Below are 23,520 nucleotides of genomic sequence, written 5' to 3' on the forward strand. Positions count from 1 at the left end.
ATAAAGGACACGGAATAAATATGAAAGAATAGGGAGCCTCCAGGAGGACGATGCAGAAAATGGAGGGGTTTTGGAACGCAATCTTTATTACAGTATGAGGACAGTGAGCATAAGAAAAGAGAAGAGTTGGATGAATACTAGGCTGTGATAAGAAAATATCATAATAACTGTCAGATATGTATGGGGAACCATGCTAATGGTCATACGAAGATTATCTCATTCAAACCTCACAACCTTATGGAAGAATTATAGTGCTATTCAAGGTCACAGAGCTGGCTGGAGTCAAGATTGGGACTGCTGCTGCGGCTGCTCAGTCACTTCAGTCGTGTCCGACTCTATGCGACCCCTTAGACGGCAGCCCACCAGGCTTTCCCATCCGTGGGATTCTCCAGGCAAGAACACTGGAATGGGTTGCCATTTCCTTCTCCAGTGCATGAAAGTGAAAAGTGAAAGTGAAGTTGCTCAGTCGTGTCCGACTCTTAGCGACCCCATGACTGCAGCCCACCAGGCTCCTTCGTCCATGGGATTTTCCAGGCAAGAGTACTGGAGTGGGTTGCCATTGCCTTCTAAGTCTGTCCAATTCCACACCCTGTATTATTTTTTTCTTAATTAATTACTTTATTTTAATTGCAGGATAATTACAATACTGTGATGATTTTTGCCATATATTGACATGAATCAGCCACGGGTGCACACATGTCCCCTCATCCTGAACGCCCCCTCCCTTCCACTACCCTCCCCACCCCATCTCTCTGGGTTGAACCAGAGCACCGGCTTTGAGGGCCCTGCTTCATGCATCAAACTTGCACTGGTCATCTATTTTACATATGGCAATATACATGCTTAATGCTATTCTCTCAAATCACCCCACTTTCGCCTTCTCCCACATAGTCCAAAAGTCTGTTCTTTACATCTGTGTCTCTCTTGCTGCCTTGCATATAGGATTGTCGTTACCATCTTTCTAAATTCTATATATATGCGTTAATAGACTGTCTTGGTGTTTCTCTTTCTGACTTACTTCACTCTGTGTAATAGGCTCCAGTTTCATCCACCTCATTAGAACTGACTCAAATGTGTACTTTCTAATAGCTGAGCAATATTCCATTGTGTATATGGACCACAGCTTCCTTATCCATTTGTCTGCTGATGGACATCTAGGTTGCTTGCATGTCTTAGCTATTGTAAACAGTGCTGCGATGAACCTTGGGGTACACATGTCTCTTTCTATTCTGGTTTCCTTGCATGTCCTATATTCTTAACCACCATTCTCCTTCACTGCCTTCAGTTATAATTTGGGGGAAGGGAAGTCTTTCTCTTTTGTTCTGTTTCCTTTTTTCCTCTTTATTAATGTCCTCATGAAACATAAAAGTTACTTAATTTTTTAGTGAAAACATGAGCAAAACAGGAAATATAGAGGAAATAGTGTCCTTGAAAGCCAAAGAGTCATATTTATATAAAGACAGCAGAGGAAATGAAGGGCATGAAAGAGGAAGATGTTATAGAGGAGCTATTTCACTGGAGCCAAGATTCCCAAGGAGACTTACGAGGGGGTTAACAGTGAAAGAGACACCTGGGAGGAAGGGGCACAAAAGAGTGAAACTGATCGACTGCCAGGGTGATCAGGGCTGCACCGTCTGTCTGTTTTCAAGATTCTGAGGGGCTAAGTGTGGTTTCCGGGCTCTATTCTCCCTCTGGGACATGGATGCATTTGGGGCATGCCTAAGAACTAAGCCTGGTACATGTGATTTCATTTAATCCTCACCTACCATGCTGAGAGACAGGGGGGCCTGACGTGCTGCAGTCCACAGGGTCACAAAGAGTTGGACATAACTAAGTGACTGAAAAACAACAACCACCCTGTTGATAATGTGAACAGCCATCACCTATGGAGCCCTCTATACAGCTTTCTTTTTAGTAGAGCAATGTGGTCGGTAACTGTGGAGTACAAGGGGGTTTTATTTTTTTGTTTTCCTTTTAAGTAAGAAGTAGATAATAAAGCTTTAGGGAACAAGGTTTTTTGAACTAAAATCTCTGTAGATGTAGTGTCCCACACTAATTCTTTCTCACTTAATCCCTTGCCCCCACCTACAGCATTGAACCACAAGTAGCAGAAATGTATAGGGTTTTGTGAGAAGTCAAATAATATGCAAAAGGACAAAACCAACTTCAAATTCTGTCTTCTCCTAAAAACGTGCTTTTCAGAAGGAAAGAGCTATAGCAGTTTATAATACAGATTTTTATTTTTAGAGTTTCTACTTTTTATAGAGTTTCTATTTTTTGACTCAGCAGCATAATTTTATGCTTAGTGCGCCATGTACACATCATGGTCTAAATCTGTGCTCTCTAGTATGGATACTGGGGCTCCCCAGGTGGCTCAGTGGTAAAGAATCTGCTTGCCAATGCAGGAGACTTGGGTTCGATCCCTGGGTCAAGAAGACTCCCCTGGAAGAGGAAATGGCAAACCACTCCAGTATCCTTGCTTGGGAAATCCCATGGACAGAGGAGCCTGGTGGGCTACCGTTCATGCAGTTGTAAAAGAGTTGGACATGATTTAGTGACTACATAATAATATGGATATTAGTCATATATGGCTATTTAAATTAACATGAAAAATTAGGTTCCTCAGTTGTAGTAGCCACATTTCAAGGGCTCTAGACACACATGTTGAGTGGCTACCATAACCAGCAGTGCAGATACCGAACATTTCCATTACTGCAAAAAGTTCTATAGGATAGCACTAGTATAAATAGGTTATCATTGAAAATTTGAACTAGCTTTGGAAGTGTATATAATCTACAATGAACATCTTCCCTGTGAACCATCACTATTTTACTGAAGAGACTCTTAAGTATGGAGAAGTGTATAATATATTCATGTTTAGGGGTGTTTAGGAATGAGGAAGAAGAAATGTCAGTCAAACTCCTAACTCAATATCCTTTAATAGGGTTTCATGGGTCAAGAAATGGAAATAAAAATAAAGGTGAGAAGAGAGAGTATTAAGAAGAAGCCACAGGGCTAGGTAAGAACTACATCTTCGTAGCAACTATAACTGAGGATGCCAAAAGACCAAGGCACATGTGTCAATGTAGAAGACACTGACAGGGAGTTCCACAGGACCGTCACACACGACCTAGTATGACACATGAAATTTGGTGCTTTTGGTTCTATCTCTGCCTGTGATTCTCAAAGTGTTGTCTTCAAAGTGGATTCTATGCAGCCCTGGGCAGCAGAGAGAAGTCTGGTCTTGGTTTGGAGAGAGAGGAGGTCCCCAGAATACTGAACTAGTGGTCTTTGCATTCCTCACTGCCATGAACTTTCAAGGCCCCCCCCGCCAAAAAAAGCCAATTTCACTTAAGAATGTCCTTGACATAGCAAGATTCCAAGGGAATCACAGCAAAACAGAAGAGGAATTGATCCAGTCTGTTTTATTTATCACAATCTAAAGTTGAAGCTACTTTCGCCATAGAGACATAGATGCTAAATTACAAACTGTAAATGTATGTAAATGTATTCCCAGTGACCCTAACCTTTAATCTGGGCAAATCTTACTTTAAGCAAACTCGATATTTACACAGAAGATAATATAAAGGCTGAATATCTGCTTTATAAAGGAATTTATCATAGGATTGTAAGCAGTTACTTGTGTGCATTTAAAGTAAGTTTGGATTTACACACAGTTTCTCACACAAATTTCCTAGACTTCCAAACAAAATAACTGCAAAATATAAGTATCAATGTAAAAATCAAGTAATAAATTATATTACTCAATTTAAAAACAAGTATCTCATAAATAATTAGAAAAATATTGGAAAGAAAAAAATTCTGGACCACTTATAGTCAGTATATAAAGGAAAATGGAGTGAATAAAAAGTAATCCATTTGATACCTTAAATATTTTTTTAAAACTAGGTAGTCATAAATTGATTTTTGTTTTGCAGATTTTTATACTTGTATCTTCAAAAAGCCAAACCAATAATTAAATGTGAATTTCAAAGTTAGCATGCTATTTTTACTCAGACATTAGAGACTAATTTCTCTCCTTTAATCAGACTGAGATTCTTGTCACATTTCCTGTACCTCTCCATAGTTATTTTAATGAATATTTCATTTGTATGCATTATATTTTTAATTAAAAGAAACTTATCATATACTGGACATGGAACAACAGATTGGTTCCAAATAGGAAAAGGAGTGTGTCAAGGCTGTATATTGTCACCCTGCTTATTTAACTTATATGCAGAGTACATCATGAGAAGTGCTGGACTGGAAGAAACACAAGCTGGAATCAAGATTGCTGGGAGAAATATCAATCACCTCAGATATGCAGATGACACCATCCTTATGGCAGAAAGTGAAGAGGAGCTAAAAAGCCTCTTGATGAAAGTGAAAGAGGAGAGTGAAAAAGTTGGCTTAAGCTCAACATTCAGAAAATGAAGATCATGGCATCTGGTCCCATCACTTCATGGGAAATAGATGGGGAAACAGTGGAAACAGTGTCAGACTTTATTTTGTTGGGCTCCAAAATCACTGCAGATGGTGATTGCAGCCATGAAATTAAAAGATGCTTACTCCTTGGAAGAAAAGTTATGAGCAACCTAGATAGCATATTCAAAAGCAGAGACATTACTTAGCCGACTGAGGTCCGTCTAGTCAAGGCTATGGTTTTCCCAGTGGTCGTGTATGGATGTGAGAGTTGGACTGTGAAGAAGGCTGAGCGCTGAAGAATTGATGCTTTTGAACTGTGGTGTTGGAGAAGACTCTTGAGAGTCCCTTGGACTAAAAGGAGAGCCAACGAGTCCATTCTGAAGGAGATCAGCTCTGGGATTTCTTTGGAAGGAATGATGCTAAAGCTGAAGCTCTAGTACTTTGGCCACCTCGTGTGAAGAGTTGACTCATTGGAAAAGACCCTGATGCTGGGAGGGATTGGGGGCAGGAGGAGCAGGGGACGACCCAGGATGAGATGGCTGGATGGCATCACGGACTTGATGGATGTGAGTCTGAGTGAACTCCGGGGGTTGGTGATGGACAGGGAGGCCTGACGTGCTGTGATTCATGGGGTCGCAAAGAGTCAGACACGAATGAGCGACTGAACTGAACTGAACTGAACTGAACTGATTGGCTTCCCCAGTGGCTCAGCAGTGGAGAATCTGCCTGCAATGCAGGAGACACAGGAGACCTGGGTTCGATCCCTGGGTGGGGAACATCCCCTGGAGGAGGAAATGGCAACCCACTCCAAAATTCTTGCCTAAAGAATTCCACGGACAGAGGAACCTGGTGGACTACAGTCCACGGAGTTGCAGAGAATCAGACATTACCGAGAGAATGAATGCACACACATTATCGTGTATTACTAACACCTGGACTTTCAACACAGAAGTACATGCTTCATGGAAACAATGATTAGATGGAATATAAAACAAGTAGTAGGGGCTTCCCTGGTGGCTCAGATGGTAAAGAACCCGTCTGCAATGTGGGAGACCTGGGTTCGATCCTTTGGTTGGGAAGATCCCCTGGAGGAGGGCACGGGAACCCTCTCTAGTATTCTACCCTGGAGAATCCCATGGACAGAGGAGCCTGGTAGAGGGTCACAAAGAGTTGGACATGACTGAGCAACTAAGCATAGCACACAAAACAAGTAGCATAGTGGAAATAATAATTTTCATAATTATGACACTCTATAAGGCTTTTTAATATCTCTACAGAGCACATGTGAGTTTACCTTTAAAACCAAGACTCCATAATCTAACTAACATATGTGCAGCAAAACTAGCTGTTCATCAGATTTCTACAAGTAATCTTATTTTATACCTGAAATTTGTGTAAAATATCTTTCTGGAAACTATTCAAATTTTAATGACTTACCTCTACTATTCTCATATACTGCACTGAAAACTTCCAGTGAGGTGAGTTTTTCCACAGAGTCTCATGCTGGGGACTGTTCTTTTAACTTTAAAACCATACACTGCTATGTATAAAATAGATAACTAATGAGAACCTGCTGCATAACCAGGGAACTCTACTCAATGCTCTGTGGTGATCTAAACGGGAAAGAAATCCGAAAAAGGAAGGGACGTATGTATACGTATAGCTGACTCACTTTGCTATACGGAAGATACTAACAAAACATTGTAAAGCAAATATACTCCAATAAAAATAAAAAAAAACAAACAAACTAAAAAACTATCCCTTTCTGTTCCCTAGCTCAGCAGCTCTGTTTCTTAGATTTGATATTTCCAAAGTCCCCTACACCAAACTTTATTAACTATGCGATCACTGGTACCGAAAATTCCTAAATGCTATTGCATTAGAACCTGTAAAGTATTTCTCCACATTTATTCTAAATAAAATTGTTGAAATTCTATGAAGTAAAATTTTGAGGATTCCTATATCAGATGGTTTCCTGTAGTTCATCTTCCAAAACAAAACAAATACTGAGTTAGAGGAGTCATCAACTGAAAGTCGTAATTGTTGCCTACTATCCAGTAAGACCTCTCCACCATGACTCACCCGTCTTGGCCCCATGGGCATGGCTTAGTTTCACTGAGTTAGACAATATGCCAGCAAATTTGGAAAACTCAGCAGTGGCCACAGGACTGGAAAAGGTCAGTTTTCATTCCAATCCCAAAGAAACACAATGCCAAAGAATGCTCAAACTACCGCACAATTGCACTCATCTCACATGCTAGTAAAGTAATGCTCAAAATTCTCCAAGCCAGGCTTCAGCAATACGTGAACTGTGAACTTCCTGATGTTCAGGCTGGTTTTAGAAAAGGCAGAGAAACCAAAGATCAAATTGCCAACATCCACTGGATCATGGAAAAAACAAGAGAGTTCCAGAAAAACCATCTATTTCTGCTTTATTGACTATGCCAAAGCCTTTGACTGTGTGGATCACAATAAACTGTGGAAAATTCTGAGAGAGATGGGAATACCAGACCACCTGACCTGCCTCTTGAGAAACCTATATGCAGGTCAGGAAGCAACAGTTAGAACTGGACATGGAACAACAGACTGGTTCCAAATAGGAAAAGGAGTACGTCAAGGCTGCATATTGTCACCCTGCTTATTTAACTTCTATGCAGAGTACATCATTAGAAATGCTGGGCTGGAAGAAGCACGGGCTGGAAGAAACACAAGCTGGAATCAAGATTTCCGGGAGAAATATTAATAACCTCAGATAGGCAGATGACACCACCCTTATGGCAGAAAGTGAAGAGGAACTAAAAAGCCTCTTATGAAAGTGAAAGAGGAGAGTGAAAAAGTTGGCTTAAAACTCAACATTCAGAAAACGAAGATCATGGCATCTGGTCCCATCACTTCATGGAAAACAGATGGGGAAACAGTGTCAGACTTTATTTTTCTGGGCTTCAAAATCACTGCAGATGGTGATTGCAGCCATGAAATTAAAAGACGCTTACTCCTTGGAAGAAAAGTTATGACCAACCTAGATAGTATATTCAAAAGCAGAGACATTACTTTGCCAACAAAGGTCCGTCTAGTCAAGGCTATGGTTTTTCCAGTGGTCATGTACGGATGTGAGAGTTGGACTGTGAAGAAAGCTGAGAGCCAAAGAATTGATGCATTTGAACTGTGGTGTTGGAGAAGACTCTTGAGAGTCCCTTGGCCTGCAAGGAGATCCAACCAGTCCATTCTGAAGGAGATCAGCCCTGGGATTTCTTTGGAAGGAATGATGCTGAAGCTGAAAGTCCAGTACTTTGGCCACCTCATGCGAAGAGTTGACTCACTGGAAAAGACTCTGATGCTGGGAGGGATTGGGGGCAGGAGGAGAAGGGGACGACCGAGGATGAGATGGCTGGATGGCATCACGGACTCGATGGACATGAGTCTGAGTGAACTCTGGGAGTTGGTGATGGACAGGGAGGCCTGGCGTGCTGCGATTCATGGGGTCGCAAAGAGTTGGACACGACTGAGTGACTGAACTGAACTGGACCGATCCAGTAAGAAGTTTCTAAAGGCGATTTTAGCGGACTATTTTCAGGTGGTTCCTACAGCTCTGAGGAGAGTGTAGTAGGACTACCCGAAACCACAGTTCGCCTATGCTTTCCCTATGCCCGGTGCAAGCGCCAGGGAGGGAATGGGGTTGTCTCTTCATTACTAGGCAGTAGTGGAACTTGATAACCTCGGTCACCCAGCCAATGATTTTTTAATTTATTTATTATTTTTTTGGCTGCATTGGGTCTGGGCCGCACTGGGTCCTAGCTGCTGCACACGGTATCTTCATTGCATCATGTGAGATCTTTCGCAGTGGTACATGGGCTCTCTCTAGCTGGGGTGTGCAGGCTTAGATGCTCCACCACATGTGGGATCTTAGTTCCTTGATCAGAGATCGAACCTGTGACTTCTGCACTGCAAGGTGGATTTTTAACCACTGCACCACCAGGGAAGGCCCGAGCCAATGACTTTCGATGTGTGCATTGTGTTGTATATTTTGAGAAATTTAAGAAAAAGAAAAAGCTTCTATCCTTAGCAAATTCATGGTCCGTTAAAGCAATTATATGCATATAATAACTACAGTCTAGAAAATACTGTAACAAATATTATAATCCAGTAGAAATAAAGACCTAAAGGCAAAATAGAGAAGGTGCTGAGAATTGCTGGTGGGAATTTGAGGGGGGAAAAAAAAAAGATTTCCTGAAGGATATTGTAGCAGATACTGTTATGGCCTCCTCAGTAGCTTTAGAATTTTCTAATTCCAGATTTCTGATTATGTCAGTATACTAAACAGCTACCTGTTTAAACCATTATTTGTAGGATATTTTGTTATTTTTTCCTGACAGGGGTCTCCAAAAGAGTGATCTTCAACCATTTTTGAGCACATAGTGCCTGAAACAGTTATGAAAATATCTTCTGCTTGCATATTTTATGCAGACATCTAAAATTTTCACTGTAATCTAAATATTTGTAAAGGATTCATTTTATATTACATATATATATTGATATTTTAAAGTCAAATAATTGTACCACTCTTTGAATATATACACTGGAATCTAAATATCACTGTGCTTTTTATACCAGCCATCAATCCATTAAAAAAAGATACTAGGACAGGCATTTCTTTAAAAGTTGAAAATTTTACATGGTTTAATTTTCTCCTGCAATTCCTTGAATTTCCAATTCACTCCCTCACAGAAGTATATCCTAATGTAATATAATTTTATGCTTGAAAGCCTTCTATTAGTTACCCTATCATAGTATTCTGCAAGAAAAATTTGTGTGTATATCTATAAACACACACACACACACATATATATTTGCCTGAGTACTGAACTTCTAGGTCGTATCTGGCTCTTTTGCGTGCTCAGTTGTGTCCGACTCTTTGCAATCGTATGTACTATAGTCTGCCAGGCTTCTCTGTCAATGGAATTCTCCAAGGAAGAGTACTGGAGTGGGTAGCCATTCCCTTCTTCAGGGAATACACACACACATACACGTCTGTGTATGTGTGTGTGTATATATATACATATATATATACACATATACATACACACACGTATATATACATATATACACACACGCACATACACATATATACACACACACACCTATAACATTTTCTTAAAGATTTGTGATTATAATACTGGAACAAAAATTTTAAGAAGTTTATAAGTTAGTCAAGCTAATAATAATTGCTATTAGTTGATAACCATCAATTACTTAAGATCTGAGAAAGTTATCATTAGTACACAATTAACCAAATGAACATAAATATATTTTGATAATAGTAAACATAAATATAAAATTTTATTAGAAAGCTATCATTAATAAGCTTTTTCCCAAATTTATTCATGTACCCATTGATGAATATTACTTTGGCATCAATTATATTGATATTTTTAATACCTTGAGTGCTCAGAAATCTTGTTCACACAAATTGGTAAATGGAAATAAAATAAAAGGAATTCGGTTAAAACCATCACTTGATTATTGAACTCCTTCAGAGTTTTATGCCTAAAAATATCACACAATGATTTCAAGATTCAGGGGTATTTTAAATCATCGACCAGATGCTGAAAACAAAGAATTAGAAACTATCTAGTTAAATTACATTAAGCTTTGTGACTTACTCATTTGATTTAATCTGTCAACATCAATATCAGTACAATATGAATGACCCCCTGTTTGGAACCCAAGAGGATTTTAAACCTCGGGGCAATGTGCCAAAATAAAATTAGAACTGAGAGGGCATCTTTTTTTTTTTTCTAAAGGGGAAGAGAGGCAATTTTAAGACTTCCACCCAAAGCATCCAGTTCTGAGAGTCAAAGGTATGTAGCAAAGAAAGAAGCAGTTCTTCATGGTCACGTGAGCACTCGCTGCGGCTATCCCTCAAGGCTTAGCCCACAGGGAGCAGAAATGTCCATCTCCCAGTCTTTTCCTGGAACAGTTCTGACTGCACACTTTATAAGCTGCTGTCTGAGGTTCTAGAATGTAATTTAGCATGCATCTAGGGGCTGGCTGTGAGCCTCCTCAGAGTTCAGGGAGTGGTGGGCACTTCCTCTGCTTTCTCACTCCTGCTCACTGCAACAATATAAACAGGCCGCCAGCACCTCTCTGGAAGGAATTTGTACACAGGTCCGGTGCCCTGCTTTTGTACTTGCCACCCAAGAGACAGACCCCTGGATTTCCTGGTTCTGTCAGCCAACGGGGCTTGCATTCACTGGTCCACAGGACCACAGCAAACAAAGGAGCAGTTTTTAAACAGGCACAGGAACCATGTCCATTTATGGCAGAACAGTGTCCCCTCAAGATGAGTGCAGAGGGAGCAGGCAAAACAGCGTCCCCTCAAGGTGAGTGCGGAGGGAGCAGGCAAAACATCCATTTTTATTTCTCCATTGAAGGGGCTTAGCTACATACTTTCCCAGTTGCTGACTGAGAGTCTGGCTTATAATCAGCCTGCATCTGAGGTGCTGCCTGTAATCCTTCCCTTTTGGACACTGATGATCTTGGCACACCCTCAATTACTGGGAACCACCGAGAACAAAGATGGTGGCTTGGCTAATCACAAAGATTTGTGAGACAACCAAGACCATCTCCTACACGAGACTAGTCTCGTCGGTACACAATTAACTGAACAAACGTAAATATATTTTGATAATACTAAACATAAAAATAAAATTTTATTAGAAAGCTATCATCAATAAGCATCAAATAAGTAAAATCAGAAACGAAAGAGGAGCCATTAGAACTGATTGCACAACAAATACTAAGGATCATAAGAAAATACTATAACCAATTATACTCCAAGAAATCAGATAACCTAGAAGAATGGAAAAAATTCCTAGAAACACACACTTTACCAAACTGAAATCATGAAAAAATAGAAAATTAGAAAAGATTAATAACTAGGGAGGAGCTTGAACAGTAGTCAAAAACCATCCAAAAAATTAATAACTGCTAATCAATAAATGTGATACATCAAATTAACAAAATGAAGAATAAAAGTCATGATTATCTTAATAGATGCAGAAAAAGCATATGATAGAATTCAACACCTTTTAATGATAAAAATGCTCAACAAATAGAAGGAATGTACTGCTGCTAAGTCACTTCAGTCGTATCCGACTCTGTGCGACCCCATGGACTGCAGCCCACCAGGCTCCCCCGTCCCTGGGATTCTCCAGGCAAGAACACTGGAGTGGGTTGCCATTTCCTTCTCCAATGCATGAAAGTGAAAAGTGAAAGTGAAGTCGCTCAGTCGTGCCTGACTCTTAGCGACCCCATGGACTGCAGCCCACCAGGCTCCTCTGTCCATGGATTTTCCAGCCAAGAGTACTGGAGTGGGGTGCCATTGCCTTCTCTGAAGGAATGTACTACAACCTGGTAAAGACCATATATGATAAGTCCAAAGCTAATATCACAGTCAATGGTAAAAAGCTGAAAGTTTTGCCTCTAAGATTAGGAAAAAGACAAGAATGCCTACTTACTCTTGCCACTTCTATTTAACACATATATAGGAGATCCTAGACAGAGAAATCAGGCAAGAAAAAAAAAGTAAAAGCATCCATATCAGAAAAGAAGGTAAAATTGTCTTTGCAGATGACTTGCTACTACATACAGAATATCCTAAACACTCCACTAAAAAGCTAGTAGAACAAATGAACAAGTTCAGTAAAGTTATAGGACACAAAATCAGTATACATAAATTGGCTGTGTTTGGATACACTAACAACGAAGTATCAGAGAAAGAAGCTATGAACAGTCCCATGTACAGCAGAATCAAAAAGAATAAAACATTTAGGAATAAGTTTAATCAAAGAGGTGAAACTTTTACACACCCCAAACTATAAAACACTGATAGAAGAGATGGAAGAAGACACAAGTAAATGGAAAGAGATTTTGTATTCATGAGTAGGAATAATTAATATTGCTAAAATATCTATACTATGCACAGATATCCATACAATCCACAGATTGAAGAGAATCGTAAAAATTCTAATGGCATTTTTCATAGGAAGAAAAAAAAATCCTAAAATATTTGTGGAACCACAAAAAACCCTAAATATACAAAGTAATCTTAATAAAGAAGGACAAAGTTGAAGCTATCACATGTCCTGATTTGAAACTATTTTCAAACTATACAAACAGAATATATATATATATATATACACAAAAATTATAGCAATCAAAACAGTATGATATCGGTTAAAAACAGACGTATAGATCAATGGAACAGAATAGAGAGCCTAGAAATAAATTCATGAATATATAATCAAGTTATTTACGACAAGAAGCTAAAAATATAAAATGAAAAAAGGACTGTCTCTACAATAAGTGGTGGTAGGAAAACTGACAGCCGTCTGCAAAAGAATGAAATGGGGCCTCTGTCTTACACCATACACAAAAAACACTCAAAATGGATTAAAGACTCTAACATAAAACTTAAATTCTAAGATTTCTGAAAGAAAACATAGGGGGGTAATCTCCTTGACATTGGTCTTGGCCATGATTTTTTAAATTTAACCCCAAAAGAAAAGGCAACAAAAGTAAAAATAAACTAGTGGGATTACATCTAACTAAAAAGCTTCTATGACAGCAAAGAGAGCATCAACAAAATGAAAAGGCAGCCTACTTCACGGGAGAAAATAGTTGCAATCATATATTTGATAATGGGCTTCCCTGATGGCTCAGACGGTGAGGAATCTGCCTGCAATGCAGGAGACCCAGGTTCGATCCCTGGGTTGGGAAAATCCCCTGGAGAAAAGAATGGCAACCCACTCCACTACTCTTGGTTAGAGAATCCCATGGACAGAGGAGCCTGGTAGGCTACAGTCCATGAGATTGCAAAGAGTCAAACATGACTGAGCAACTAACACTTCCACTTCACTTTCACATCTGATAAAAGGTTAATATCCAAGATAAACAACACAGGGAAGTCACACAACTTAGTAGCAAAAAAACCCCCAAATTACACAATTAAAAAATGGGCAAAGAATTTGAATAGATGTTTTTTCCAAATAAGGCAAACAAATGACCAATGGGTACATGAAAAGGTGTTCAACATCACTAATCATCAGGGGACTGTAGGTCAAAACCATAATAAGAACATTTCACACTTGTTAAGATGCTATCCTCAGAAAGACAAGAAAAACAAATGCTGGTGATGATGTGGCGAAAAGGGGACCCTTTTATATTGACAGTGGTAATGCAACCGGCACTGTCACTATGGAAAATAATATAAATGTTCCTCAAAAAATTAAAAAATAGAACTACTATACCATCCAGTAGTACCACTTCTGTGTATTTATCCAAAGGAAGCAAAATCATTAGCTTGACAAATTTTTTTTCCCCACTAACTTGAAAAGATATAAGCACCCTCATGTTCACTGTAGCATTATTTACAATAGCCAAGACATGGAAACAACCAAAGGAAATAATTCCATTTGTGATCACATGGATGAACCTGGAGGGCATTGTGCTAGGTGCAATGAGCCAGACAGACGAATATAAATGGTGCATGATATCATTTATATATGGAATCTTACCAAAAAAAAATGAACTTGTAGAAACAGACTACAATGGTGGTTGAGAGGGGCTGGAGTGAGGAGTAGGGTGGAAGAAATAGGGAGAGGCTGATAAAAGGGCACAAACTTTCAGTTATAGATGAATAAAGCCTGAGGGGCTAATGGACACTGATGGCAACTATAATTAATATTGTATGACTGAAGTTAGGCCATAGATCTTAAATGTCCTCACCAGGAAAAAGAAAAAAGTAAATATGTGAACTGGGATATATTAGTTTGATGGTGGGAATTCTTTCACAATGTGTATGTATGTATGTATAATTATCATGATGTACATTTTAAATATTTTACAAGTTTTCATTTGTAAATTATACCTCATTAAAGCTGAAAAGAAAAAGAGAAACGTGTTGCAAAAACTGTGTAGCATCCTTAAAGGGTGTCTGCTGCAATGGACAGATCAGCTGTGATCGTACAGTATAAATACAAGGAAGTCCTCCAAGAAAGCAAATCAGGACTGTTTGCCAAACTGGATGTATGTGTTGTGGCAAAAATTGAGTACTAAGTGCTTTCTTCAGTAAATTAGAACTTTTGTGAAGTACCCTGTATTTTCTGCAATTCTATATTTTGTATGCAGGCATCTTTAATTTATACTACATACCACATACTACAAGGAGCCATAGCCAGATCTGATTGAAATTTCATGTCACTTGGAGGACTTCGATGAGATTTTGAGATAGATAAGTAACTGGACGAGACTCTGAAGTGGTCTTCTTTGGAAAAAGCAAGAAAGGCATTTCACACGGTATGTATGCATGGAAGGAAGAGAGTGAGCCAATGAGCTAAATATGACAAATTTTGTTAGCTCTACCGAACAGATAGTTTCCTCTCCTAATCCTTACTTTGTTACACGGCTTCCTGGTGGCTCAGATGGGGAAGAATCTGCCTGCAATGCAGGAGACCTGGGTTCAAGCCCTGGGTCAGGAATATCCCTTGGAGAAGAGAATGGATACCTACTCTAGTATTCTTGCCTGGAGAATTCCATGGACAGAGAAGCCTGGTGGGGTACAGTTCGTGGGGCCCCAAAGAGTTGGACACGAATAAGCAACTAAGACTTTCACTTCCATTTTTTCATGTGCCATACTCAAGTAACCTATCATGGCTGATTTAAACCTCTGCTAAACATCTATATTCCTAAACTCCCTTGCAACTACAGGTGACCTAGTAACCCAGTTCTGGCCAATGAGAATTAAGGGAAGGTGGGTGAGTGATTTTGAAAAATAATTTTGCATCTTGAGGAAAGCTGCTTGAAAAGAGGAAAGGTCTTTCCCCTTCTTCCTGTCTTGAATGCAGACATGATATGTGGAACCATTTCCAGACTATGAGGCAGTAAATATGTATGTAAGAGAAAAAGACCAGGAAGAGGGCTATGTTGAAATGCATCCCCCTGAAAGATATGTTGGAGTCCTAACCCCCAGTACAAAAACACATGATCTTATTTTGAGATCAGGTCTTTTCAGAGGTAATCAAGTTAAGATGAGGTCACTAGGGTAGGCCCTAATTCAATACAACCTTATAAAATGCTATTATATATCTGTATCTGTGTCATTACAAAAAGCAGAAAGTTGGACCAAATACAGGCACAGGCAAAAGGCTGTGGGAAGGGGGAGGCACAGGCTGTGTGATGCAGAAAAGTCAGGGAATGACAAAAGTTGCCAGTCAACCACATGCGAAGCAGGAACAAGGAACAGATTCTCCCTTGGTTCCCTTGGAAGGAGCCAACCCCGCTGACGCTTCAATCATGAACTTCCAGCCTTCAGAAATGTGAGGCAGTCAAAGCCCTCTTAAGGAAGAAAGAGCAAACCTTGGAGGATTCACGCTCCCTGATTTCAAACTATACTATAAAGCTATAGTAATCAAAACAGTACAGTACAAAAAAAATTACACAAATCAAGGGAACAGAGTAGAGAGCCCAGAAATGAACCCACACTTATACAGGCGATTAATCTACCACAAAGGAGGTGAGAGTTTACAATGGGAGAAAACAGCCTCTTCAATAACTGAAATGAATACATCACTGTGTGTTACCTATACTTCCATGAAAAAAATTTTTTTAATATAGAAAATTAAAGGGAGAGTACAAGAACACAAGAGGAATGTTATTCTGCCACGAAATAAAAAGTATGGAAAAAGAAAATAACTATGAGGCAATACATTTGTTTTTTAAGCCACCAGTTTGTGGCCTTTTGTTACAATACCCCTAATAGTACACTAATACAGATGATGAAACAGAAAAAGAGAAACAGTCTGGCCCCTGATAATACCTTTATGGTTAGTGGCAAACTCTAGAACCTTTTTCCTCTTAACTTTTCATGTGATGGGGAAAAAAAAACCTTTTGGTTTGAGCTAGTGTTAATTTCACATTCTGTTACTTGCACCTAGTACATCTTATAAATAAATGGTTTTTCAAACAGCCTTGAATAACAAATAAGGTTTTGACAGATATGGGTAGGAAGAAATGGGCAAAGAAAGTCAGTGGCGAAAGAAGCCAGTGAAGCAGAGTACGTTATATTCAGGGAACAGAGGCAGACAGCTGGAACACGGGTGTTCCGAGGGAGAGGCAATGGGAACAAGGTGAAGGGAAACTGGAGCCATAATGCGGAAGGTGTTTAATCATATGCTAAGGTTTCTCTACTGTCAAGAAGAATACCAGAAGTTTTCATAGGGGAATAAAAGGATCAGAACTGAAATTAAGTAGCAGAAGTAAGTAGTGTGTACTGAAATAGTGAGAGAGTAGAGGCAGAAAGAAACATATATAATATAATGGAGTTTTAATTAAAATAATGGAGCAGGATATGGAAAAAAGGAGGTCAGAATGAGATTACTAAAATAAAGTAGACTAGTCACATGTAGAGTGCAAGGTGGTAAAATGACCATTTTAGACCATTTTAATCATTGACCGACATTATCCTGAGTGCTGAGAGAATGGTAATGAAACACACTGGGATGACCTGGGAAACTCTGAAAACAGTGGCATCTAAGTTCCATCCCCAGAAACTCTTTTTTAATTGATTGAGAACCACTGGGAGATGGGTGTGGAAGGATGTCAGGATATTATAAATGAGGGTCATACCTGCTAATTTGAGATGAAACACTCGACTGACATTACCAATTTTGTCCTATTTTAGATACAAACTTCCATGTCCTCACTCATTCAGTAACTAGTACCGGGCTATGATGGTGATAAAGAGATCGTTTGGCCTCAGAGCATTTAAAATTTTTATCAAATGTAATCTTTGATTTAAATATAACTCCAGATCTGTTTTCTTGAGTACTGGTTTTATACCAGAACAAAGACTGAAACGAAAACATACAAATGGTTGTTGTTTTGAAATTAAAAAATGCTTTATCCATTTTTCTTTTCTGTTTGAGGGAAAAAAAAGAGAGAAGGTCTTAAAGGATAATAAAAAATGAATAAGATAAGCTATTAAAAGGGAAGATTATGACATTATAAGCTAAAAAATAAATGTATAAAAATAATTTATATAAATAATCTTATATCACATAAATTATATTAACAAAATTTATAAATTAAGCTAAAAAATTTAAGAGGGAGGGGATATATGTGTACATGTAGCCGATTCACACTGTTGCATAGCAGAAGCTAATACAATATTATAAAGCAATGACACTCCTATTTTACAAAAGTAGATTTAAAAAAATAGGATCTAGTGGGTACTAATATAATTGTTTTCCAGAAAAAAACTCATTCAATAATTAATTCATATCATTCCATACTTTAATGGCCTTTCTCAAGTTCAACCAGCTTCATGGGAGACATAGGGTATTGGGACAAAATACACAACTTATTTAAGGTTTTCCAACAAAGATATATTTAGAAACAGAATCAGCACCTAGAAAGCCACCCCATAACTCACTAATTTGTTGTTGTTCGGTCGCTAAGTTGAGTCCGACTTTTTGAGACCCCATGGAGTGTAGCACACCAGGCTACTTGTGCCGTGGTATCTCCCAGAGTTTGCTCAAATTCATGTCCAAACTCACTAAGCCAAAGCTTTAATTTTTTGAATTATCTAGTAAATTAGTCTCTTTTTTTTTTGTTAAATGAAAATACATTCTGGTTCCTTCACAGCTCATGCTGGACAGGAGCAGAGGGTAGAGAATTAATGAGAAAAAGAATCACTCACTCTTCATTTCAATACTTTAGAAAGGGCTGTGGGAGGAAGGAAGTGAGAGCCTGATGCTACTTAATGTAATGAAAGTGTAAATGCTTTAAGATAATATATGAATTTCAATAACACATGAATTTCAAATTTTATCACAAGTAAAAGAGTGACTATTTAAAAACCTTTCTTTAAATTTCTGCCATGGGTTTCATTTAAATGGTTCTACTGGACTACTGTTATTGGCATATGATGTTTATTACTCTTTTTTAAGGTATATTTAACTAGCAATAGTTACCAATTTCTCCCAAAAAAGATGCAGAGTAGTCCAGCAAGATTATACAAATACAGAGCACACTCACTCGTGGTGATGAGAATCTGGAGAAAAGTGAACCATTCTCTTGTTGCTCACTGGGCCAGGAGTTGTCACCTGAAAGATTTAAAACCAAAACCAGTCACAGGTGAGTCTGTAAAAGGCAGTGAATAATAGGGATGTTTTCATTTGAAGACATCCACTCTGAAATGCAGAATGTAACAGTTCTCAAAATCTAAGACACAACTGCATGGACCAAAAGTATAATTAAATTCCTGGTAAGAATGAGCTACTTCTTTTAGTCTAGCGTAGTTCCTCTGCTAGAATTTTAAGACTATTTAAAAAGTATCTTTATAGCAGAAAAAAACAACTTTCTGAAGAACTAGATCACTGAATCTCATTTCCAAATACTGCTGCTGCTGCTGCTAAGTCGCTTCAGTCGTGTCCGACTCTGTGCGACCCCACAGACGGCAGCCCACCAGGCTCCGCCGTCCCTGGGATTCTCCAGGCAAGAACAAATGCAAATATATTTAATTGTATGTAAAAAAAAGAGGTTTACTTAATTAGTGTTGAGAAGATGGTATTTCCTAGGAACAACATCTTTGTATTTAATTCTTAAATGTAAATGACATGTATTATAATGCACACACTTAAATGCATACAAATTAATACATAAATACTGCTCTACATAAAATAGATGAGCAACAAGGATCTGCTGTATAGCACAGGAAAGTATATTTATTATCTTGTAATAACTTACAATGAAAAAGAATATATACATATAAATATATATAACTGAATCACTTTGCTGTACACTTGAAACTAATGCAACATTATAAATCAACTGTATGTAAAAAATGCATACAAAAACTTAAGTCAAGGGAGCAGTGAATAGTCCTTTTTATAATTTTCCCATAAAGTTAGGAATTATCTGTGTATTTACATAGAACAATGATTTCATTTAAGAGAAAAAATTTTATGCCTTTATTTCTAAATCAAAGTAAAAACCTGATAAAGAATTAAAGGTTCAACTTTTTTGATAATGCAAGCTATTCCTATTTTCCATGTCACAACTTTTCTATCTAACAGAGGGTTCTCAACAGGAACATAAACATAGCATCATGCAAGAATGAATCCACAATCACAACTGACAAGAGATAAAGTTACAACTTAAGGCTTTACGTTATGCTTCATCATATTACAAAAAAAACCCAACCCTCTATAATTATAGGAGTGCCACTTAACATACAGAATCCAGAAAGGCATGATGAGGCAACAAATGCCTCTGAAAAGAAACGAACATTTTCAAAAATGTATTTCATCTTCTTTCACTCGGGTAACAGGGATGCCAGCACACACTGAAATTCCAACAATTGCAAATACTGCAAATGTGCACAGATGATGACATTAATAACCCTACGGTTTGAGCACCACAGGTAAACATGTGGCTCAACTCCAGGACTACATCCTGCCTTCATCTCAGAATGAGGTTTTCATGCTCCTCCAGTGGGTAACCCTGGAATGCAGTAATCCATTTTCTACACCGTGGCTATGAGAAAAGCCGACTGTGCCTATGTCATGCTTTGTTAGAGGTTCATGATCACATTATCTCAGGGTGGACCTGACACTTTTATTCAGTTTACAGTATGTTCTATGTACAGGCAACTTATTTCCTTTGCCAGGGCTGCTGACAACCTTTTCCACACTATATTAATCTTGTTTACTGACTTTATCTTGGTACAAATATCAGAAAACTGAACTTTTTATCTCAGAGAAAAAATAAACAACATGTTGACAGAAGCAGAAGCTATTTTCAGGGCTAAAATTGCTTGTTTACCTGCAGCTATACTTATGGAAAAATGTTTAAGTCTTGCTCTGGCTTGAGATACATAATCTGAAATTTAATAAATGAAAGAATTTCACATACACCCATGTGATAAATTGCCCAAAGAAAAACAATGCAACTGAATACAATAAAACAGAATTTATAACTAATTTATACCACAATACAAATGTAAGCTTTCAATCTAGTCAGAAATAATCATACTATATATTTCTCAGAAATCATATGTAGAAACTATGAGAGCAATTCAATTGCTGTAAACAACTCACAGAAGATTTATAATAGCGAATGTAGATATTTAAATGAGTCTACATATTCACCTAGTACATAGCCCCTCTTTTAAAAAGATGTAAATATCCCATTTCATTATTTCAAGTCAGTTTTGGTTTTACTTTTAAAGATATTCAACTAGGCATAATTTAGAATTTTTAAAAATGAAACAAACACTGAGATCTATATATGATAATCTTTTCAGGTCAATGACACTGGTCTGCCTCCGGAGTAAAATATTCTAATAATGGGAATCTTTTGCTACTTTAGGGATTAGACACCTTTACCAAAAAGGTGAGAGAGATTGAGAAAGGAGTATGACAAAGCTATTTATTGTCACTCTGTTTATTTAACTTATACACAGAGCACATCATGCGAAATGCTGGGCTGGATGAGTTACAAGGCAGAATAAAGATTGCCAGGAGAAATATCAACAACCTTAGACGTGCAGACAATACCACTCTAACGGCAGAAAGCAAAGAGGAACTAAAGAACGTCTTGATGAGAGTGATGAAGGAGAGTGAAAAAACTGGCTTAAAACTCAATTAAAAAAACTAAGATTATGACATCCGGTCCCATCACTTCATGGCAAATAGAAGGGGAAAAGTTGGAAACAGTGGTAGATTTCCTCTTCTTGGGGTCTAAAATCATGCATATGGTGACTGCAGCTACGAAATTAGAAGACTCTTGCTTCTTGGAAGAAAAGTTATGACAAACCTAGACAGTGTGTTAAAAAGCAAAGACAACACTTTGCTGACGAAGGTCCATATAGTCAAGGCTATGGTCTTTCCAGTAGTCATGTATGGATGTGAAAGCTGCACCATAAAGAAGGCTGAGTGCCGAAGAATTGATACTTGCCAACTGTAGTGCTGGAGGACTCTTGAGTCTCTTGGACAGCAAGGAGATCAAACCAGTCAGTCTTAAAGGAAATTAACCCTGAATACTCATTGGAAGCTGAAGCTGAATTTCTGATACTTTGGCCACCTCATGCAAAGACCCGACTCACTGGAAAAGACCTTGATGCTGGGAAAGATTGAAGGCAGAAGGAGAAGAGGGTGACAGAGAATGACATGGTTGGATGGCATCACTGATTCAATGGACATAAACTTGGGCAAACTCTGGGAGATGGTGAGGGACAGGGTAGCCTAGAATGCTGTAGTCCATAGGGTTGCAGAGTCAGACGTGACTTGGTGACTGAACAATAAGATCTTAGTACAGAATTCAGCTCATGAAAATCAGGCTATCCTAGAGTTTCAGTGTATTTTAAACTTGAAAACATGTGTTTAATACAATTTGATTATTAGTAGTTACTTCAAAGAATTATAAAATATCAAGAAACATTCTTATAAAATTCTTCCTAAAAGTTATAATTCAGGGTTAATCTTTCTAAAAATAAAATGAAGCAACTTAAAATATCAGGTCAAATTATTAATTTCCAGTAAACATTCAAGAATGGTGATTACTTTATTCTCTTAAAAAAGATGCCTTCCAGTTATTTCAAAAATGTCTTAGAAAGAAATGACAAATTTTTAAAAATCATAACTCTTTAAATAACCTATAAGATACTCATGTTGTAAAGTTTGTTACCAAAAGTTGATTTTATTTCACAAGGCCAGACAGGAAACAGGTGTTCTGTTCTTCATGAGAAACAGTAGCTCCACAATCCAGTTCTTGTTGTTTGTTAAAACTCTTGAGATAATCATTTATATAATTAGCCGATATTTACTGATAATAACCTTAAACAACACACTATATGCTCTGAAATTTTATGATTCATTTGTTAAATATTACTACATCAATAGTGACTACAATCCTAAATAAAGTAAGCATATTTGTTTTCATTACCTCTGCTTATATGCAAATTATTAAAAAAAATTAAAGTTCGATAGGAATGAATGGTCTCTGGGTAGCATAGTGTTTGTGTCAACTTCTGACCTTAATAGACTGTGAAATAAACTATATGGCTAAAAGATCACAGGGGTCTCAGTCTTTATATTGTTATTTACAATCGACTCATCAGCCTCAGAAGATCACAATACAGCAGTGCTAGATGAAAACGCAATAGTAGCTGTACAGGTACCACCATCGGAATTCATAAGGTCAACATGAACCCATATAAGGGAAATTTAGCCAAATTACCTCAATGACAAAGTATCTCTCTCAACTTTATTCAGTTCAGTTCAGTTGCTCAGTCCTGTCCGACTCTTTGCGACCCCATGAATCGCAGCACGCCAGGCCTCCCTGTCCATCACCAACTCCCGGAGTTCACTCAGACTCATGTCCATCGAGTCCGTGATGCCATCCAGCCATCTCATCCTCGGTCGTCCCCTTCTTCTCCTGCCCTCAATCCCTCCCAGCATCAGAGTCTTTTCCAATGAGTCAACTCTTTGCATGAGGTGGCCAAAGTACTGGACTTTCAGCTTCAGCATCATTCCCTCCAAAGAAATCCCAGGGTTGATCTCCTTCAGAATGGACTGGTTGGATCTCCTTGCAGTCCAAGGGACTCAAGAGTCTTCTCCAACCCCACAGTTCAAAAGCATCAGTTCTTCGGTGCTCAGCCTTCTTCACAGTCCAACTCTCACATCCATACATGACCACTGGAAAAACCACAGCCTTGACTAGACGGACCTTAGTCGGCAAAGTAATGTCCCTGCTTTTGAATATGCTATCTAGGTTGGTCATAACTTTCCTTCCAAGGAGTAAGCGTCTTTTAATTTCATGGCTGCAGTCACCATCTGCGGTGATTTTGGAGCCCCAAAAAATAGTCTGACACTGTTTCCACTGTTGCCCCATCTATTTCCCATGAAGTGATGGGACCGGATGCCATGATCTTTGTTTTCTGAATGTTGAGCTTTAAGCCAACTTTTTCACTCTCCTCTTTCACTTTCATCAAGAGGCTTTTTAGCCTCAATTTTATTAGAGATGTTAAAAGAAATT

At 38.3% G+C, this 23,520-nt stretch overlaps 1 protein-coding gene across 1 annotated transcript in view; it reads right to left on the reverse strand.

The window, feature by feature from the left end:
• GPATCH2 (G-patch domain containing 2) overlaps positions 1–23,520 on the reverse strand; it is a 198,495-nt gene that overhangs the window by 64,870 nt on the left and 110,105 nt on the right. The window contains exon 6 of the mRNA XM_052654097.1: positions 18,520–18,587. Coding sequence (XP_052510057.1) covers positions 18,520–18,587 — 68 coding nt within the window. The remainder of the gene's footprint in view (positions 1–18,519; positions 18,588–23,520) is intronic.

This window comes from Budorcas taxicolor, chromosome 16, assembly GCF_023091745.1.
Source record: "Budorcas taxicolor isolate Tak-1 chromosome 16, Takin1.1, whole genome shotgun sequence".
NCBI lineage: Eukaryota > Metazoa > Chordata > Mammalia > Artiodactyla > Bovidae > Budorcas > Budorcas taxicolor.